The following is a 17,827-nucleotide window of genomic DNA, read 5'->3' as shown; positions in this document are numbered from 1 at the left end:
TGCGCCCCGCCCCCCTGGGTGCAGCGCCCTGCCCTGTGCAGCGTGACCCCCCCCCACGGTGAAGGGACACCCCCCCCTGGCGAAAGACCCCCCCCCCTGGGTGCATGCCACTGGGGGAGTGCCGCGCGCCGGTCAGCATCGTTGGTTTCCATGCTCCCTCTGCCCTGGAATAGGATACTTCGACGCTGACCGGCGCATGGCACCCCCCCAGCGGCGTGCACCCGGGGCGGACTGCCCCCACTGGTATGCCACTGCCCATTTTCCACCACAAGTTTAATAAGTAGGGGGGGATGGGCCTGGGTCCACCTGCCTGAGGTATAAATACATAAGTACATAAGTATTGCCTTACTGGGAAAGGCCAAAGGTCCATGGAACCCAGCATCCTGTTTCTAACAGTGGCTAATCCAGGTCACAAATACCCGGCAAGATCCCAAAAATGTACAAAACATTTTATACTGCTTATCCCAGAAATAGTGGATTTTCCCCAAGTCCATTTAATAACGGTCTATGGACTTTTCCTTTAGGAAGCCGTCCAAATCTTTTTTAAACTCCGCTAAGCTAACCGCCTTTACCACATTCTCTGGCAACGAATTCCAGCGTTTAATTACACGTTGAGTGAAGAAACATTTTCTCCGATTCATTTTAAATTTACTACATTGTAGCTTCATCGCATGCCCCCCAGTCGTAGTATTTTTGGAAAGCGTAAACAGACTCTTCACATCTACCCATTCAACTCTACTCATTATTTTATAGACCTCTATCATATCTCCCCTCAGCTGCCTTTTCTCCAAGCTGAAGAGCCCTAGCCGCTTTAGCCTTTCCTCATAGGGAAGTCGTCCCATCCCCTTTATCATTTTCGTCGCCCTTCTCTGCACCTTTTCTAATTCCACTATATCTTTTTTGAGATGCGGCGACCAGAATTGAACACAATATTCGAGGTGCGGTTGCACCATGGAGCGATACAAAGGCATTATAACATCCTCATTTTTGTTTTCCATTCCCTTCCTAATAATACCTAACATTGCTTTCTTAGCCGCAGCAGCACACTGAGCAGAAGGTTTCAACGTATCATCAACGACGACACCTAGATCCTTTTCTCGGTCCGTGACTCCTAACGTGGAACCTTGTGTACTGCACCCACTAAAACTGCTCCAGGGACCTGCATACTGCTGTGATGGACCGGAGTATGACATTTGAGGCTGGCAAAAAAAGTTCTTAAAGTTGTTTTTTTGAGGGTGGGAGGGGGTTAGTGACCATTGGGGGAGTCAGGGGAGGTCACCCCCAATTCCCTCCGGTAGTCATCTGGGCTGTTTGTGCACTTTTTTGTGACTTGGACCTAAAAAAATGGACCAAAAAAGTGGACCAAATTCTTGCCAGGGACGCCCATTTTTTTTCCATTATTGGCCGAAGCTGGCCATCTCTTAACCACGCCCTGGCACGCCCCTGTCCCGCCTTCACTACCCTTCCGACACGCCCCTGGGAACTTCGGCCGTCCCAGCGATGGAAAGCAGTTGGGGACCCCAAAATCGGCTTTCGATTATGCCGATTCTGGCGCCCCTGAGAGAAGGGCACCCATCTCCCGATTTGTGTCGAAAGATGGGCGCCCTTCTCTTTCGAAAATGAACTGGCTTGTGACTAAAGCGGAACACAGGAGTAAGGAATTTCTTGGTCAGCATAGGTTCTGAAGGAACCTTTTAAGTTGTTATTCTTGAAATAATGTCTCTAAATGGGTTAATTTTGTGCATGCCATGATATGACTGAATTTCATTCTTATGCCAGAGTATATTGGAGATTACTGCTGATCCTTATCTCAACTTTTACACTATTCATGTAGAGCCTCATTCTGGGGTTCATCAGTTCTAATTTGAACAGGCTACATATCAAGATGAGTTTGGAAAATCTTTTAAATCAAGCTGGTGGAATCCATTACCACCCAATCTCTGTATTTTACTGCTACGTTTTCTTGGTCTCTGCATTTATTGGTACTTGGTCTTCTCTTTCTCCACACTTAGTACGGAATAGTCACTTGGTTACACTTTTAAGTGGCTGATGGTGGTTAAGCATGATGAAAAGATGATGCATATAAGGGTGTATTTATTCTCCTACATTTGCCGAGGGCCAAAAGTCCTCCATTTTAGTCTCTTGTCCAGGGCTATTACTCTATATCATTCAACATCACATATCTTGAAACTGGATTTATTTTGGCTAAGAAATCAACTCCTTAATTCAGAATCTTCTCTATATTACATATACACTGTTTCCCAAGAACTCCACCAAGGAACCCCCCCCCCCCCCCCCCATGCCCCCTACTGCAAGGAAGGAACGGAAGTTGGAACTTGGAACACTCTGGTGCGCACATGTAAGACTTGTCTCTGATTCGCTGGCACTGTACGCTGAGAGGTCGCCACATTCACGCGCCAGTAGGTCAGGTGACATCTGATGCTTGTGCCTGTGTCAGAGCTGAGGTCTGTGCATTAGCCCGGGAGCAGAGAGGATTAACAGTAATGTAGTAAGTGACAACACATAAAAACCTGAACGGTCCATCCAGTCTGCCCAATAGTCACACTCATTATCAATTCATAATTAAATCAATAATGAACATCATGATATTATATACTTGATTATGGTCTTTCTTTGGCATTTCTGGGACATAGACCATAGAAGTCTGCCTGGCCCTATCCTTATGTTCCAACTGCTGTTGAAGCCCACTCCAGCCCATTTGTCTTCTCATTTGCGGGACACAGACCATAAAAGTCTATCCAGCACTGTCCTCATGTTCCAGCCACTAAAGTTGCTGTCAAACCCTTTCCCAGCCCATCCTAAATCAGATTGCCATATATGAGACACATATAAGTCTGCCTGGTATTGGCTGTAGTTTATCACAGCCAGAGTCGCCATCTAAGTGCCACTTGACACATCCACACACATGCAGCCATTTAAGTTTAGGTTTTTTATAACGTCCATTTTGTAATTAAAGATACTCTGTGTTCATTCACGCTTTTTTGAATTCCATCACCATTTGTGTCTCTACCACCTCTTAATGGAGGCTTTCCAAATCGTGCTGTTAAAGCGAGAAGGTAGGAGACAGGTGAGAGGCAGTGGCGTTCCTAGGAGGCTGACCACCTGGGACGGACGCTGTGCTGCGCCCCCCCCCCCGGGTGAGTGCGACCCGACCCCCCCCCCGGGAAAGGCCCCCCCCCCCCGGCGAAAGACCCCCCCCCCCTGGTGCATGCCGCTGGGGGGGGGGGGGTGCCGCGTGCCTGTCCGCTTCGTTCGTTTACATGCTCCCTCTGCCCCGGAACAGGAAGTAACCTGTTCCGGGGCACAGGGAGCACAGAACGAACATAGCGGACAGGCACGCGGCACCCCCCCAGCGGCGTGCACCCGGGGCGGACCGCACCCACACGCCCCCCCCCCCCCCCCCCGGTACGCTACTGGTGAGAGGCTGGCACAACAGCACACACTTCCACGGAAACCCTGCAGGAATTATTTCCATTCCCACGGGAACCCCACAGGAACTGCTTCCGTCCCCACGGGAACCCCGCAGGAACTGCTTCCGTCCCCACGGGAACCCCGCAGGAACTGCTTCTGTCCCCACGGGAACCCCGCAGGAACTGCTTCCGTCCCCACGGGATCCCTGCAGAGCTGCTTCCGTCACCGTGGGAACCCCATGGGTTCCGTGGGATTCCCATGAACCTCATTCCCGTGCAAGTCTCTAGTCTACAGCTGAGCATTGTACAGTGGTGACTCTTTCCATGGCATACCAATGGTTGGGAAACACTGTACTTATTTTTTTCTTAAATTTGGATTTTACATCTAAATTTGAACTGGAGGCAATGGGGAGGGTTAAGTGACTTGCCTGCGATCACAAGGAGCAGCAGTGGGATTGGAACTGGCCACACCTCTGGATGTCAAGACTGGTGCTCTAACCACTAGGCTACTCCTTCACTCCTTGACTGCTGAAATTACTTTTGTCTGTTGTTATGGCTGAGAGGATAAATTGTTGAGACATTTACTTGTGTACATAGCTACTTGAGAAATGCTCATCCTGTGTGTGGGTAAAATTGTATATGTTGTTTGACAGCACACATACTTTTCATTGCATTTAATGGAGGCATTACTAGGACTGTGTTCAGATCGGGGTAAGAGAATGCCATGCTTGAATCATCTTTTCAAATCTACATGTGCTGTTTTTCATTAAAAAAGGTACTTGCAGAAAAATATAGGTGCTTATATTAATGCATACTTGGTAATCATGGCAAATTTTGGAATGAAATTTAGCATTGAGAATTGGTGAAAGTCTGTAGGTAAAAAAATTAAAAAAAGTGCCCACGGCATTTGCCCCAGTGAAAATTGCCCCTTTTAAAAGCTGTATTCTTTGTTGCATTTCCAGGGATAGATTTGGAGAACATTGTTTACTACAAAGACAGCACTCACTATTTTGTCATGACAGCGAAAAAGCAGAGCCTATTAGACAAAGGAGTCATTATCAACGTAAGTATAGCTTCAGGAAGAAGTCTTCTGAGAACAGCTGTAAACAGCTGCTTAAATATTTACATACATTTCAAAACGTGCTAATTAATCCTGATTTTTGTATTGGTAGAAATTACCTTTCAACTTATCTGGTTCATTTTAATATTATAGAATACTCATATAGGTTAATAGTGTAGTGAATGGTGTATGGTGAGCTGTGACCAGGTGAAGCCTTGTGCTAGCTATGTCTAGACAAATATCAGACTCAAGTAGCATACTGGGAAGTCTTACAAAATTGCGATGGGTTTTGTGTTGTGTCTGTTATACAATGGTCTTGTTTATTTCCACAGGATTATATTGATACAGAGATGCTTCTCGGTGGAGAGAATGTAAGCCAAGAAAATCTGCAATCTTATGCAAGAGAAGCTGCTGACTTTGCCACCAACTACCAGCTACCCTGCTTGGACTTTGCGAGCAATCACTATGGGCAGCCTGATGTGGCAATGTTTGATTTCACTTCTATGTATGCCTCAGAAAATGCAGCACTAGTGCGGGAGAGGCATGGGCACCAGCTTTTGGTTTGCCTCGTTGGGGATAGCTTACTCGAGGTATAGAAGAAATTCCTTAGCAAGTCTAATTATATTTTCATATGATACTCTAGAATGCATCTTTTTCAGAAGTCATCTGTAACACCAATGAAAGCCATCTTCATTTTAGCATCTAAGGATTTACATTTAAAATGATATTTTTTAAGGGGGGGTTGCTTTTTTGGGCTTCCAACTAAATTGGAGACAGCCTCAGGGCTATGATGAGCCTTCATTTGTAACTGCCTAGGGTTGATTCACTATTTGGTATTGCCTCCATTGTAGTGACAGTCTTCAGTTTATGGTCACAAAATGATTCCCTCTAGAATCCTACTGATGTGGGCCATAGGGGTAGCCACAATGACTGGAAGCCCCTCTCCTCTAGTGGCTGTAAGCACTGCTTCCACCTCATCCAAACTCAGCTTCTTGGGAGCAGAAGACCTGACCCAGGAATCAAGCCAAGGCCCTCTTTATAGATAGCCCCTTAAAATGATTTTTTACTGTCCAAAGATCAGATGATCATTTAGATGGTTTGGTCAACAAATACAGGATCATTTAGTTGCAGTGCTCAAAATAAATAAACCCAGTTTGTCTTGGAAGGTCCAAATAACCATTTGAACTTGTTTGCAGATGTGATGGTAATGATGCGCTAATTGCTAACATGTTACTGTACTATAATAATAATAATGAAAACTTTATAACCTGCTATATCTATAAAAGTCTAAGCGGGGAACAAATCACCTACAAAATATAAAAGGACAACAATAACAATTATTTCTTTGCTCAACAAACTTTACAAAAATTGCAATGTTACTCTGAAAATAAAACATACAGCAGATTAAAATTTACGTGATATTAAAATAATATCATACATCAGAGGAACCAAAAGCCTGAAGAAATAAATGATTTCAATGCTTTTTTAAAACTTGCTCCATATTCTGTATTAAACGATGTTCAGTGGACAATGCATTCCATAATTTCGGAGCTTTGATGTAGAAAATAGATGATCTACATTCTTCCAAATAAACCTGATGAAATGAAGGCACATCAAGTAGCTGTTTCTGAGATGATCTGAGAGAGCAAGTAGGTTGATATTTCATATCAGTGGGCCCAGAAGTTGTTGTTTCATTTAGAGCAGTGTTTATGGATTTTAATGTAATATGCCAGAGTATCTTGTACTCTTGCACCTCTCATGCCCCGTCCTATAAGACGTACCAAACCCCAGCCCTGGCTGACCCCTAAAATCCGCTACCTACGTTCCTGTACCCGTTCCGCCGAATGCCTCTGGCTGAAATCTCGTGCCTTTGCTGACTTCACACACATCAAGTTCATATTGACCTCCTTCCAATCTGCTCTCTTGCTTGCCAAACAGGATTACTACATCCAGTTTACTAATTCTCTTGGCTCACACCCCCGACTTCTCTTCGCCACACTAAACTCTCTCCTGAAGGTGCCTCCACCCCCAACTCCCCCCTCACTATCTCCCCAGACCCTAGCTGAGTTCTTCCACGACAAAGTTCAGAAGATAAACCTTGAATTCTCTACCAAACCACCCCCACCTCTCCCTCCCCTTGTCCGTTCCCCTATTTCCTTAACTACTACTACTTAACATTTCTAGAGCGCTACTAGGGTTACGCAGCGCTGTACAATTTAACAAAGAGAGACAGTCCCTGCTCAAAGAGCTTACAATCTAATAAACAAGTGAATGGTCGGTCCGATAGGGGCAGTCAAATTGGGGCAGTCTGGATTCACTGAACGGTAAGGGTTAGGTGCCGAACGCAGCATTGAAGAGGTGGGCTTTAAGCAAAGACTTGAAGACGGGCAGGGAGGGGGCTTGGCGTAAGGGGTCAGGAAGGTTGTTCCAAGCATAGGGTGAGGCGAGGCAGAATGAGCAGAGCCTGGAGTTGGCGGTGGTGGAGAAGGGTACTGAGAGGAGGGATTTATCCTGTGAACGGAGGTTACGGGCGGGAACGTAAGGGGAGATGAGGGTAGAAAGATAGTGAGTGGCAGCAGACTGAGTGCATTTGTAGGTAAGAAGGAGAAGCTTGAATTGAATGTGGTATCTGATCGGAAGCCAGTGAAGTGGCCTGAGGAGAGGGGTGATATGAGTATATCGGTTCTGGCGGAATATGAGACGTGCAGCAGAGTTCTGAACAGATTGAAGGGGGGATAGATGGCTAAGTGGGAGGCCGGTGAGGAGTAAGTTGCAGTAGTCCAGGCGAGAGGTAATGAGAGCGTGGACGAGAGTTCGTGTGGTGTGTTCAGAGAGGAAAGGCGCGATTTTGCTGATGTTAAAGAGGCAGAAGCGACAGGTCTTGGCTATCCTGCTGGATATGCGCAGAGAAGGAGGAGAGAGGAGTCAAGATGACTCCGAGTTGCGGGCAGATGAGACGGGGAGGATGAGGGTGTTATCAACTGGATAGAAAGTGGAGGAAGAGGAGAAGTGGGTTTTGGTGGAAAGACGATAAGCTCGGTCTTGGACATGTTCAGTTTCAGGTGGCGGTTGGACATCCAGGCAGAAATGTCGGATAAGCAGGCCATAACCCCTCCATCCTTTTCCTCCTTTCCTGAAGTTACTGATGAAGAAACATCACATCTTCTCTCCTCCTCAAAACGAACGACCTGTTCCTCTGATCCCATTCCTACCCACCTTCTTAACACCATCTCTCCTACTCTCACCCCTTTTATCTGTCATATCCTCAATCTCTCTCTTTCCACTTTGACCGTTCCTGATGCCTTCAAACATGCTGTGGTCACACATGCCTTCACTTGACCCTACCTGTCCTTCCAACTATCGACCCATCTCCCTCCTCCCCTTCCTTTCCAAGTTACTTGAACGTGCCGTTCACCGCCACTGTCTTGACTTTCTCTCATCTCAAGCTGTTCTTGACCTACTCCAATCTGGCTTTCACCCTCTTCACTCAACTGAAACTGCACTTACGAAAGTTTCCAACGACCTGTTCCTGGATTCCAGGGCTTTGTTCTTTCCTGGTTCTCCTCCTACCTCTCGCTTCACACCTTTAGTGTACGCTCTGGTGGATCCTCTTCCACTTCTTTCCCTCTACCAATCGGTGTACCTCAGGGTTCTGTTCTCGGTCCTCTCCTGTTTTCCATCTACACTTCTTCCCTTGGCTCTCTGATATCATCCTATGGCTTTCAATACCATCTTTATGCTGATGATCCCCAAATCTACCTCTCTACCCCCGAAATCTCAACCAGCATCCAGACCAATGTTTCAGCCTGCCTATCTGATATCGCTGCCTGGACGTCTCAACGTCATCTGAAACTTAACATGGCCAAAACCAAGCTTCTCATCTTTCCCCCTAAACCTACCTCTCCTCTCCCCCCTTTCTATGGATGGCACTCTCATTCTCCCTGTCTCATCTGCTCGTCACCTTGGGGTCATCTTTGACTCCTCTCCTTCTCTGCTCACATTCAGCAGATTGCCAAAACCTGTCATTTCTTTCTCTATAACATCAGCAAAATCTGTCCCTTCATCTCTGAGCACTCTACCAGAACCCTTATCCACACTCTTATCACCTCTCATCTTATTATTGTAACCTGCTTCTCACCGGCCTCCCTCTTAGCCATCTCTCTCCTCTTCAATCAGTCCAAAACTCTGCTGCGCGATTCATTGAGATTTGGCATGAGAGGTGCCAAAGTTGCTATGCTCACATTAGCCCTCTCCTTAAGTCACTTCACTGGCTCCCTATCCGTTTCTGCATTCAATTCAAACTTCTCTTATTGACCTATAAGTGCATTCACTCTTCCGCTCCCCAGTACCTCACCACTCTTGTCTCTCCCTACGCCCCCCCCTCGGGTACTCCGTTCTGTTGGTAAATCTCTTTTATCTGTCCCCTTCTCCTCTACTGCTAATTCCAGACTCCGTTCCTTTTATCTTGCTGCACCTCACGCCTGGAATAGACATCCTGAGCCTGTACGTCTAGCCCTCTCTTTGGCCGTTTTCAAGTCCAAACTTAAAGCCCACCTCTTTACCACTGCTTTTGACTCCTAACCACTGTTCTCTTGCCCTGTTCTTTTGTCCTCACCTCTTCATTCCCTTACCCTTAATTATTCTGTCTGTCTGCCTGTCTTATCTAGATTGTAAGCTCTTTGAGCAGGGACTGTCTTTTTGTGTATGGTGTACAGCGCTGCGCATGCCTTGTAGCGTTATAGAAATGATTAGTAGTAGTACTAGTATCGTTCAAGTACTATTGCTATTTTAGTGTGATAACTCAACCAGGCACTCCTGGACTTGAAAATCATGGTGTCCAAAAGGTGGCGGTAGTGGGTGGGGGAGGGGAATGGCAACTCCAGTCCACGATATTCACAATGAAGGGCACAATTTTCCAGAAGCCCACAGAGCTGCATAGTACACAACTGCTTTTTAGTAACTGTACTTTATGCTACCTTTCAAAGAGAAGATCCTGGGTAGTTCCTCTTTGAAAACTAGTACAAGCATCTGTTTACTTTGTACATTTTTCAATGCAAGTAGCTGAGGTTAATATAATACATGTACTTTTGAAAATGTCATATAGTTGGGCTGTTTTCTTTCCTCAATTTAAACACTTACCTGGGAATGATTTCTTGCAGATCAACTAATATATGAGCACTCTAGAAGCTGATTAGTATTTTTAGACTGGCAGTTGCAGGGAATTTTTCAGAAGGGTAGTCTAAGCATCTTAATTTATTTTAAGGTGATCTGCTGTCTTCAGAAATTGTCTTTTGGCTGTTTGTCAGACGTTTGTTTCCAGCTGGTATAAGAACCTGAGGGGCCCTTTTACTAAACCGCGTAGGCACGTACACGCGTCCTGAGCGGGTTGTAATTTCATTTTTTACGGGCATCGGCTAAGCACGCTGAAAACGTTTCCGACATGCAGCACTAACCGGGCACTAATTGGTATTATATGCGCGCTGATGATTACAGCCCGGTTAACACGTGGGACCTTACTGCTATGTCCGTTAAGGTCTCAGGCCCAAAATGGACATGTGCCAATTTTCATTTAGCCACACATCCGTTTTCAGCCAAAATAAAAGGCCTTTTTTGCAGTTGTGCTGAAAAAATGGACCTGCATTTGTCCAATACATGCATCTATACCAGTGCAGGCCATTTTTCGGCGCTCCTTGGTAAAAGGACCCCTAAGTAACTTGCATATTTTATCCTAAAATTCAAGCCTGTCTCAGAGCCTTTGAGGACTGGCATTTCCCACCCCCATCCAGCTCTACTCATTGGAATAGTTGCAGTAGTAAAAACAGATTTTTATTCATATTTTAAGGGTAGAATAAATATGTGTTGATGTCTAAATGTGTGCGTTTATTCACATTATCTTTTAAAGCCATTCTGGCCTATGGGGACAGGCTGTGCAAGAGGTTTTCCTGGCTGCATTTGATTCTGCATGGATGGTAAAGAGCTGGCTCAGAAGACACCACCACTGGAAATTCTTGCAGAACGGTGAGACTTTAATTCTCTCAGTAAAACTACACTAATATCTTCTCATTTCAAGCACTATCCCCCAGATTCTATATAGTGTGCTTAGAGATCCGTGCCAAAATCCAAGTGGATTCTATAACAACACGTGTAACTTAACAAGCTTAACAAGCTAACGAGTGCTAACAGCACTTAACAAGTAATTATGAGCACTAATTGGCATTAAAAGTTGCATGCACAACTCACTAAACGTATTCTGTAACAATGTGTGCCGAACTTCTAATGCTCACAGGCAAAAGGGGCGTGGTTATGGGCAGGGAAATGAGCATTCTGAAATTTATGCACGTAGTTATAGAATATGGGCCAGTGCACATAAATCGATGTGCTGGGATTTATGCCACATTTTCATTGGTGTAAATGAATGTGTGTAGATTTAGGTATACCGTGCCTAAATCTAGGTGCTGCTTATAGAATACACTTAGTCGGTACAGATTTTTTTTTTTTAAGGTGCCATATATAGAATCTCCCCCTATACCCACATATTAATTGTGAAAATTCAGATCAAGAAAAAGGTTGGTGTTAGGTTAACATAACAGTTTTTTGTTCTTTTTTTAATAATTCGCTTTTAGATTATTCAGGTTTAGAAATTTCTGCAAAAGTTCATTGAAGAAATGGAAGGTTTCTTTTCTTTCCATGCTGGTCACTGATCACCTAGTTTTAGAACAAGTTAAAATATCATCCTACTTTGGTAGATTCTGGGGTCAGGTTCCTCTTTCCCAGCATCTGTATAGTCAAAGTATACTACTTAGAAATTGGCAGAGTTCTGAATTGATGAGATCTTAATGTGAAATCTGTGAGGCCAAAGAGGAGAAAGAAACCAGTGTTACTGCTAAAATACATAGGGGTCTCTGATTGCCTTCTGCCTTCTTACCACCCTGCATTGTTCCATCGACCTTGCACTTTGAACTGCATTGGGCTAGACAGTAGGAGCGGCAGCAGGTGGTTAGAAGGTGGTCAGAGTCTACAGGTCTTAGAGAATCACCCTTCAGCAACAGATCCTAAGAGGAAAGTAAGCAGGGTATAGTATGAGTACTGTCTTTCCTCTATACTAGGCTTAGAATGAGGCACCTTGAACATTTCTGTGTTTCCAGAATATTAGTTGGAACCCATTGAAAAGCCAGTGATGGCTATGCAGCTTCTACTTCCCCATTTTCTCATGTTAGTGCTGTGTCCCCCCCTCCCTTTCCACACACACACACAAAACAGTCTAAACCCAGGGACTGTGCAAAGGCTGGGGGTGCTGTATGTTGCTCACATGGCACCATGAACCTCGGCTGAGACAGCTAAACCATGGCTGCAGTGTGCCAGGCTGGAGATCCTTTTTGAGAGCGTTCATTGATGGTCATAGCACACATAGGGGCAGCAAAGCATGCATATCGGCTTGTTAACCAAGCTCACAGTGCCCTCTGCTATCCATGTGAAAAAACGAGCAGACAGAAAAATTTAGGAGCCAAAATATTATATAGATAGGTATAGATACTAATGCCAAAACAGCAGCGTGTTCATGTAGCTTGCTAGCATAGTAATTAAAAGTCAGTCTTGGATTATATATTCATTTGCTCTCCATCTACTTTTTTTTAATAAAATTATTTCTTGCAAATGATGGATAGCTTTTTTTTTTTTCATGGAAGTGAGCAGGTAGATGTAGCTATGTAGATAAGGTGATAGAATTTTGAACACAGCAGTAATGATTTTTGTTTATCAATGGTAGTAGTAATAAATGCAAGAATGTGTAGAATCAGATTCTGTTAGAAATAGTAACAACGTAATTAAAAAAAAAAAAAAGAGAGAGAGAGAGAAGATTTGTGCCTAGCTGCAAAGAAGGAGAAATGGAAAACCAGGGGCAGAGATTTCAGAAAGTGTGCATCAGCCTGAGTCATTACTGCTGTGTGGTAAGACATTCCTTTCTGGCTCTGAGATGGATGTAAAACCAGATGATCTCATATTTATAAGATCATCACTTTATGACTCGAAAGGGTGCAGGCAGAGCGCCTGTCTCCTTAGTTCAGGTCACAGCTTTCTCAACACACAGTCCAGCTGCAGTTATCTAAATTTTTTAAAATCTTTGTTAACTAAAAATGGTTTCATTGCATATTTCCTTGTTTGTCAACATCAGAGAGAGTCTTTATCGGCTGTTGCCCCAAACAACACCTGAGAACATCAATAAGAATTTTGACCAGTACACCATCGACCCGGGAACACGGTACCCAAACCTGAACTCAAGCTGTGTAAGACCTCACCAGGTCAGTGCATTCACAGCTTGTTTAACATGACCATTGTCTATTGAGACGAGAGCATAGATATCTTTTGTATGTGATTAATTTGTCATAGATGCAGGGACCAGATATTCCTAGAGCAGTGGGATGACTTTGCTGGCTAGTTCTGCTATCAAATCTAAGAAACATTTAGGAAACTTATTGTTTGTTTGTTTTTTAAATAACATTCCGCAGCCTACATAATTCCTTTTGAAGATGAACACAAATTCCAAAATGCACAGAGATGAAATATAAGGAAATCATGCCCTGACCAGTATGATTGGTTGATTGCATTGTTGGAGTGACAGAGAATCAAATTCATTTAGGGAACCTATTTACTAAGTGTGACAAAGAGTTGCAATTACAGTGTAGGTTATTGCCAAGCTCAGTGTCAATTTGGGGTATCCCAGCATCTTTCCATGGAATGAATGCAGTGGAAAATTTTTATATTATGGAGTACCTACCACTTATTTTATTTATTTATTGTATTGTATCCCACATTTTCCCACCTCTTTGCAGGCTCAGTGTGGCTTACAATACATCATGAATGGTGGAATATTATTATTATTTTATCTTTTTGTACCCCGCGCTTTCCCACTCATGGCAGGCTCAATGCGGCCTTACATGGGGTAATGGAGGGTTAAGTGACTTGCCCAGTCACAAGGAGCTGCCTGTGCCTGAAGTGGGAATCTAACTATTAGAAAATAGATATTTTGTGTTATAGAAGGATCTTGGGCAATATGATAAGGATAAAACATGATAATGGTATAACAACCAGAATATTGTAAGACAGTTCTGATTATATGTGAAGGAGTTGTGTATATTCACATTGGTTGATCTTTGTGGTATGCTTTGTTAAAGAGATGGGGCTTCAGTAGTTTACGAAAGTTCATTAGTTCGCAAATCGTTTTTTGGTTGCGCGGCATTGCGTTCCATAGCTGTGTGCTCACGTAGGTAAAGTTTGAAGCGTGCATTAGCTTGTATTTCAGACCTTTGCAGTTAGGGAAGTGCAGGTTAAGGAATGTGCGGGATGATCTTTTGGCATTTCTGGGTGGTAGGTCTGTCAGGTCTATGTAGGTAAATGTACATTTGTATGTTTAAGTGATGGGCACCTGCTCGGCACTGTTCTATAAATGAAGCATGTGACTCACTATGTTCCCAAATTTGCCCACCGAAAAATATGATGGCTGAACATCATTTATAATTCTATAAATGGCACTCTGAGTTGGGCAGCGTTTATAGTAAAATGCTTATGGCTGGGATTCTTGCCCAATTTTGGGCATGAGGATTTACCCCAACCAAAATCACCTGGACCGGATGGCATACATCCAAGGGTACTCAAAGAACTCAAGCATGAAATTGTTGATTTGCTGTTAGTAATATGTAATTGTCGTTAAAATCATCCATAGTACCTGAAGATTGGAGGGTGGCCAATGTGACACCGATTTTTAAAAAGGGTTCTAGGGGTGATCTGGGAAATTATAGACCAGTAAACCTGACATCGGTGCCGGGCAAAATAGTGGAAACTATTATAAAGAATAAAATTACAGAACACATAGACAAACATGGTTTAATGGGACAGAGTCAGTATGGGTTCAACTGAGGGAAGTCTTTTCTCACCAATTTGCTTCATTTCTTTGAAGGCATGAATAAACATATGGATAAAGGTGAGCCGGTTGATGTAGTGTATCTAGATTTTCAGAAAGCTTTTGATAAAGTTTCTCATGAGACACTCCTGAGAAAATGAAAGAGTCATGGGATAGGAGGCAGGGTTCTGGTGTGGATTAGGAATTGGTTATTGGACTGAAAACAGAAGGTAGGGTTATAAATGATATGGAAATTGGAATGACGAGTGAGGTGATCAAATTTGCAGATGATACAAAACTATTCAAGGTTGTTAAAACACATGTGGACTGTGAAATATTGCAGGAAGACCTTAGGAACTTGGAAGACTGGGCATCCAAATGACAGATGAAATTTAAAGTGGACAAATGCAAGGTGATGCACATTGGAAAGAATAATCCGAATTATAGTTACCTGATGTTAGAGTCCACCTTGGGGATCAGCGTTCAAGAAGAAGATCTGGGTGTTGTAGTAGATAATACGCTGAAACCTTTTGCTCAGTATGCGGCGGCGGCGGCCAAAAAAAAGCAAACAGGATGCTAGGAATTATTAGGAAAGGGATGGTGAATAAGACTAAAAATACTATAATGCCTTTGTATCATAGCTCCATGGTGCGTCTGCATCTTGAGTGTTGCATTCAGTTCTGGTCGCTGTATCTCAAAAAAGATATAGTGGAATTAGAAAAAGTTCAAAGAAGAGCGACCAAAATGATGAAGGGGATGGAACTCCTCTCTTATGAGGAAAGGCTAGAGAGGTTGGGACTCTTCAGCTTGGAAAGAGACGGTTGAGGGGGAGATATATTTGAGGTGTAGAATGAGTAGAAGTAAATCGATTTTTGTACTTGTTCCAAAAGACTAGGGGACACTTGAACTTACATGGAAATACTTTTAAAATAAATAGGAGGAAATATTTTTTCACTCAACGAATAGTTAAGCTCTGGAACTCTTTGCCAGAGGATGTGGTATCAGTGGTTAGCGTATCTGGGTGCTATTGAGACAGACATGGGAAGCAACTGCTTGCCCTGGGATTTGTAGTATGGATTGTTGCCATGATTTGGGTTTCTTCCTGGTACTTGTGACCTGGCTTGGCCACTGTTTGGAAAAGAGGATACTGGGATAGATGGACCATTGGTCTGACCCAGTATGGCTACTCTTATGTTGTTATGTTCTATATCTGGTGTAAATCCTTGTGCCTAAATACAGTGACGTTCCTAGTGTGGCTGACACCCGGGGTGGATCGCCGATGCGCCCCCCCCCCCCCCCCCGGGTGCATTTTTGCCTGCTGGGGGGGGGGGGGCGCGCGCCTGTCGGCCTCGCGCATTCCATGCTCCCTCTGCCCCGGAACAGGAAGTAACCTGTTCTGGGGCAGAGGGAGCAAGGAACGAGCGGAGCCGACAGGCGCGCAGCACCCCCCCCAGCGGCGTGCACCCGGGACAGACCGCACCCACCGCCCCCCCACTCTTGGTACGCCACTTCCTAAATAAGGTGTGGATCTTCTGTATTCTGTAGTACTGCATGCATCTTACCATGGCCACACCCCCCCTTAGTTGTGTGCTGAAAAAGTTAAGTGCATATCTTTACAGAATAGTGCCTAACAAGATACATCTGTAACTTCAAATTATTGCCCGTTAGCATCAATAATCAACTGTTAGTCCCCAATTATTGTTGTTAATTGACTTGTTCAATTAAATTGTGTGCATACAAATTTGAGCACCATTTATAGAATTTTGGGGTCAGTGCATAAATGCAAGGAGGCATTCACAGGGAAGGAGCATGGGCAGGACCAGCCTCTACAGAACAGTGTAAGTTACACTGCATTTAGTTGTATGCATTTACATCTGCTCTTAAGATGGTGGTAGTGGGCGTGCATTAATGCAGATGCATCGAAGCCAACTTACACTGGTATTCTACAATGGAATCTTGCTGCCCAGATGCCGTTATAGAATTAGCACTGAGTGCACTGCATCTAGACATGTAATTTGTGGTGCCCAGCTATAGAATTGCCCCATGTGCATTGCAGATAATGCATGCAGTTTAGCTATACCTGCTTAGATGACATTAACCGTGCAACGTTTATTTGCTGCATTAGCAATTACAATGTGAAAACTAACTCTGCTTTAAGTATAAGGTGGAATATTTACCCATTCTCTGCTTAGTCTCCATCCACTTCGTGTTCCTTGTTGACAGTTAATGTGGCAATTAACGCAGACTGTAAGTGTGTGCTAACTGCGGTGTTAACAGCTAACACAAGTTAGTAAATAGGCCACTTAAGTGGTTTTCAGTAGCTGTGTCCAGGAAGGAGGCAGATATGGATGCAGAAAGATGTGTTCTAGGATGAGACAATTGCTGTTTTTCTCTATCATGCCTGGGTACGCTCCTAGACCTATAATAACAAACTTGTACCAACACGTGCTTCCAGTAAGAGAAAAATACTGACTGGGAAGTCAAGTTGATGCCAGCTTTAAGAAATGGCACACTGCCACTAAAAATTAAACCTTTGGCAGACACAAGCTCTGCAGAAAGGCGGAGATGAATTGAGCTTCACTCCTGCCACTGAACATTATTGCTGTAGTAGAAAGTTAAGCAGGACCTTCGGAACGTGGTAAGTCAGGGTATGCATGGCAGGTGGGCGCCAGCATTCGAGGGGCACCAGAAACTGCCATACTTACCCATGCACTACAATCCACTGGCTACTGCCGCCGCACACTAGAGCCCTCCCAAGACCTACCTTGATCCTTGAAGGCCACCCTGATGGTGTAGTAGCCTCTGCGGCTACAAGGGCAGGATTTCTGCCAGGTACTTGTGACCTGGCTCGGCCACTGTTTGGAAAACAGGATACTGGGCTAGATGGACCATTGGTTTGACCCAGTATGGCTACTCTTATGCTCTCTTTTCCTTCCCTCTGCCACTACTCTGTCTCTGCTTTGCTTTTCTGTGGTGCGGGCAGTGCTGCCATATTTTAAAAATGACTGCCGAGGCTTCTGGCGGCAGTCTTGGCAGCCATTTTGAAAACACGGCGCTGCCGCCTGCAGCACAGAATAGCAGAGATGGAGTATTGGCAGCAAGCTGGAAAGAGTGGGATTCTTTTCTTCCCCTGCAGCCGCAGAGGCCACTACACTACTAGGGCGGGCGGGCTTTTCAAGGTTGGAGTGTAGTGTTTGGGAGAGGAAGGTTGTAGTATGCGGGAGGGAGATGGCAGCATTACTGTGGTGGTAGGGGGGGGGGGGCAGGTTTTGGCACAGTATAAGTCATCACAAGGACAAAATATAAGAAATCCAATGGACTGCATTAGGGGCTTATTGCCCATTTAGTTATGTTTAAGCGAATGAGAGATCTGCATGAAAGAAAATATTTATTTTTATTATTTTGATTTCTGAAAACAACTTGTTCCTGAAACATACTCAA

At 44.3% G+C, this 17,827-nt stretch overlaps 1 protein-coding gene across 1 annotated transcript in view; it reads left to right on the top strand.

The window, feature by feature from the left end:
• Window positions 1-17,827, top strand: part of MICAL2 (microtubule associated monooxygenase, calponin and LIM domain containing 2) — a 357,507-nt gene that overhangs the window by 121,050 nt on the left and 218,630 nt on the right. Inside the window, 6 exon segments of the mRNA XM_030200975.1 lie at window positions 4,394-4,494; window positions 4,824-5,081; window positions 10,394-10,429; window positions 10,431-10,470; window positions 10,473-10,509; window positions 12,662-12,788. Coding sequence (XP_030056835.1) covers window positions 4,394-4,494; window positions 4,824-5,081; window positions 10,394-10,429; window positions 10,431-10,470; window positions 10,473-10,509; window positions 12,662-12,788 — 599 coding nt within the window.

Source organism: Microcaecilia unicolor, chromosome 4 (genome assembly GCF_901765095.1).
Source record: "Microcaecilia unicolor chromosome 4, aMicUni1.1, whole genome shotgun sequence".
In the NCBI taxonomy this organism is placed as follows: domain Eukaryota; kingdom Metazoa; phylum Chordata; class Amphibia; order Gymnophiona; family Siphonopidae; genus Microcaecilia; species Microcaecilia unicolor.
The sequence above is the reverse complement of the archived record's forward strand: the minus strand, read 5'-3'. Positions and strand labels throughout refer to the sequence as shown.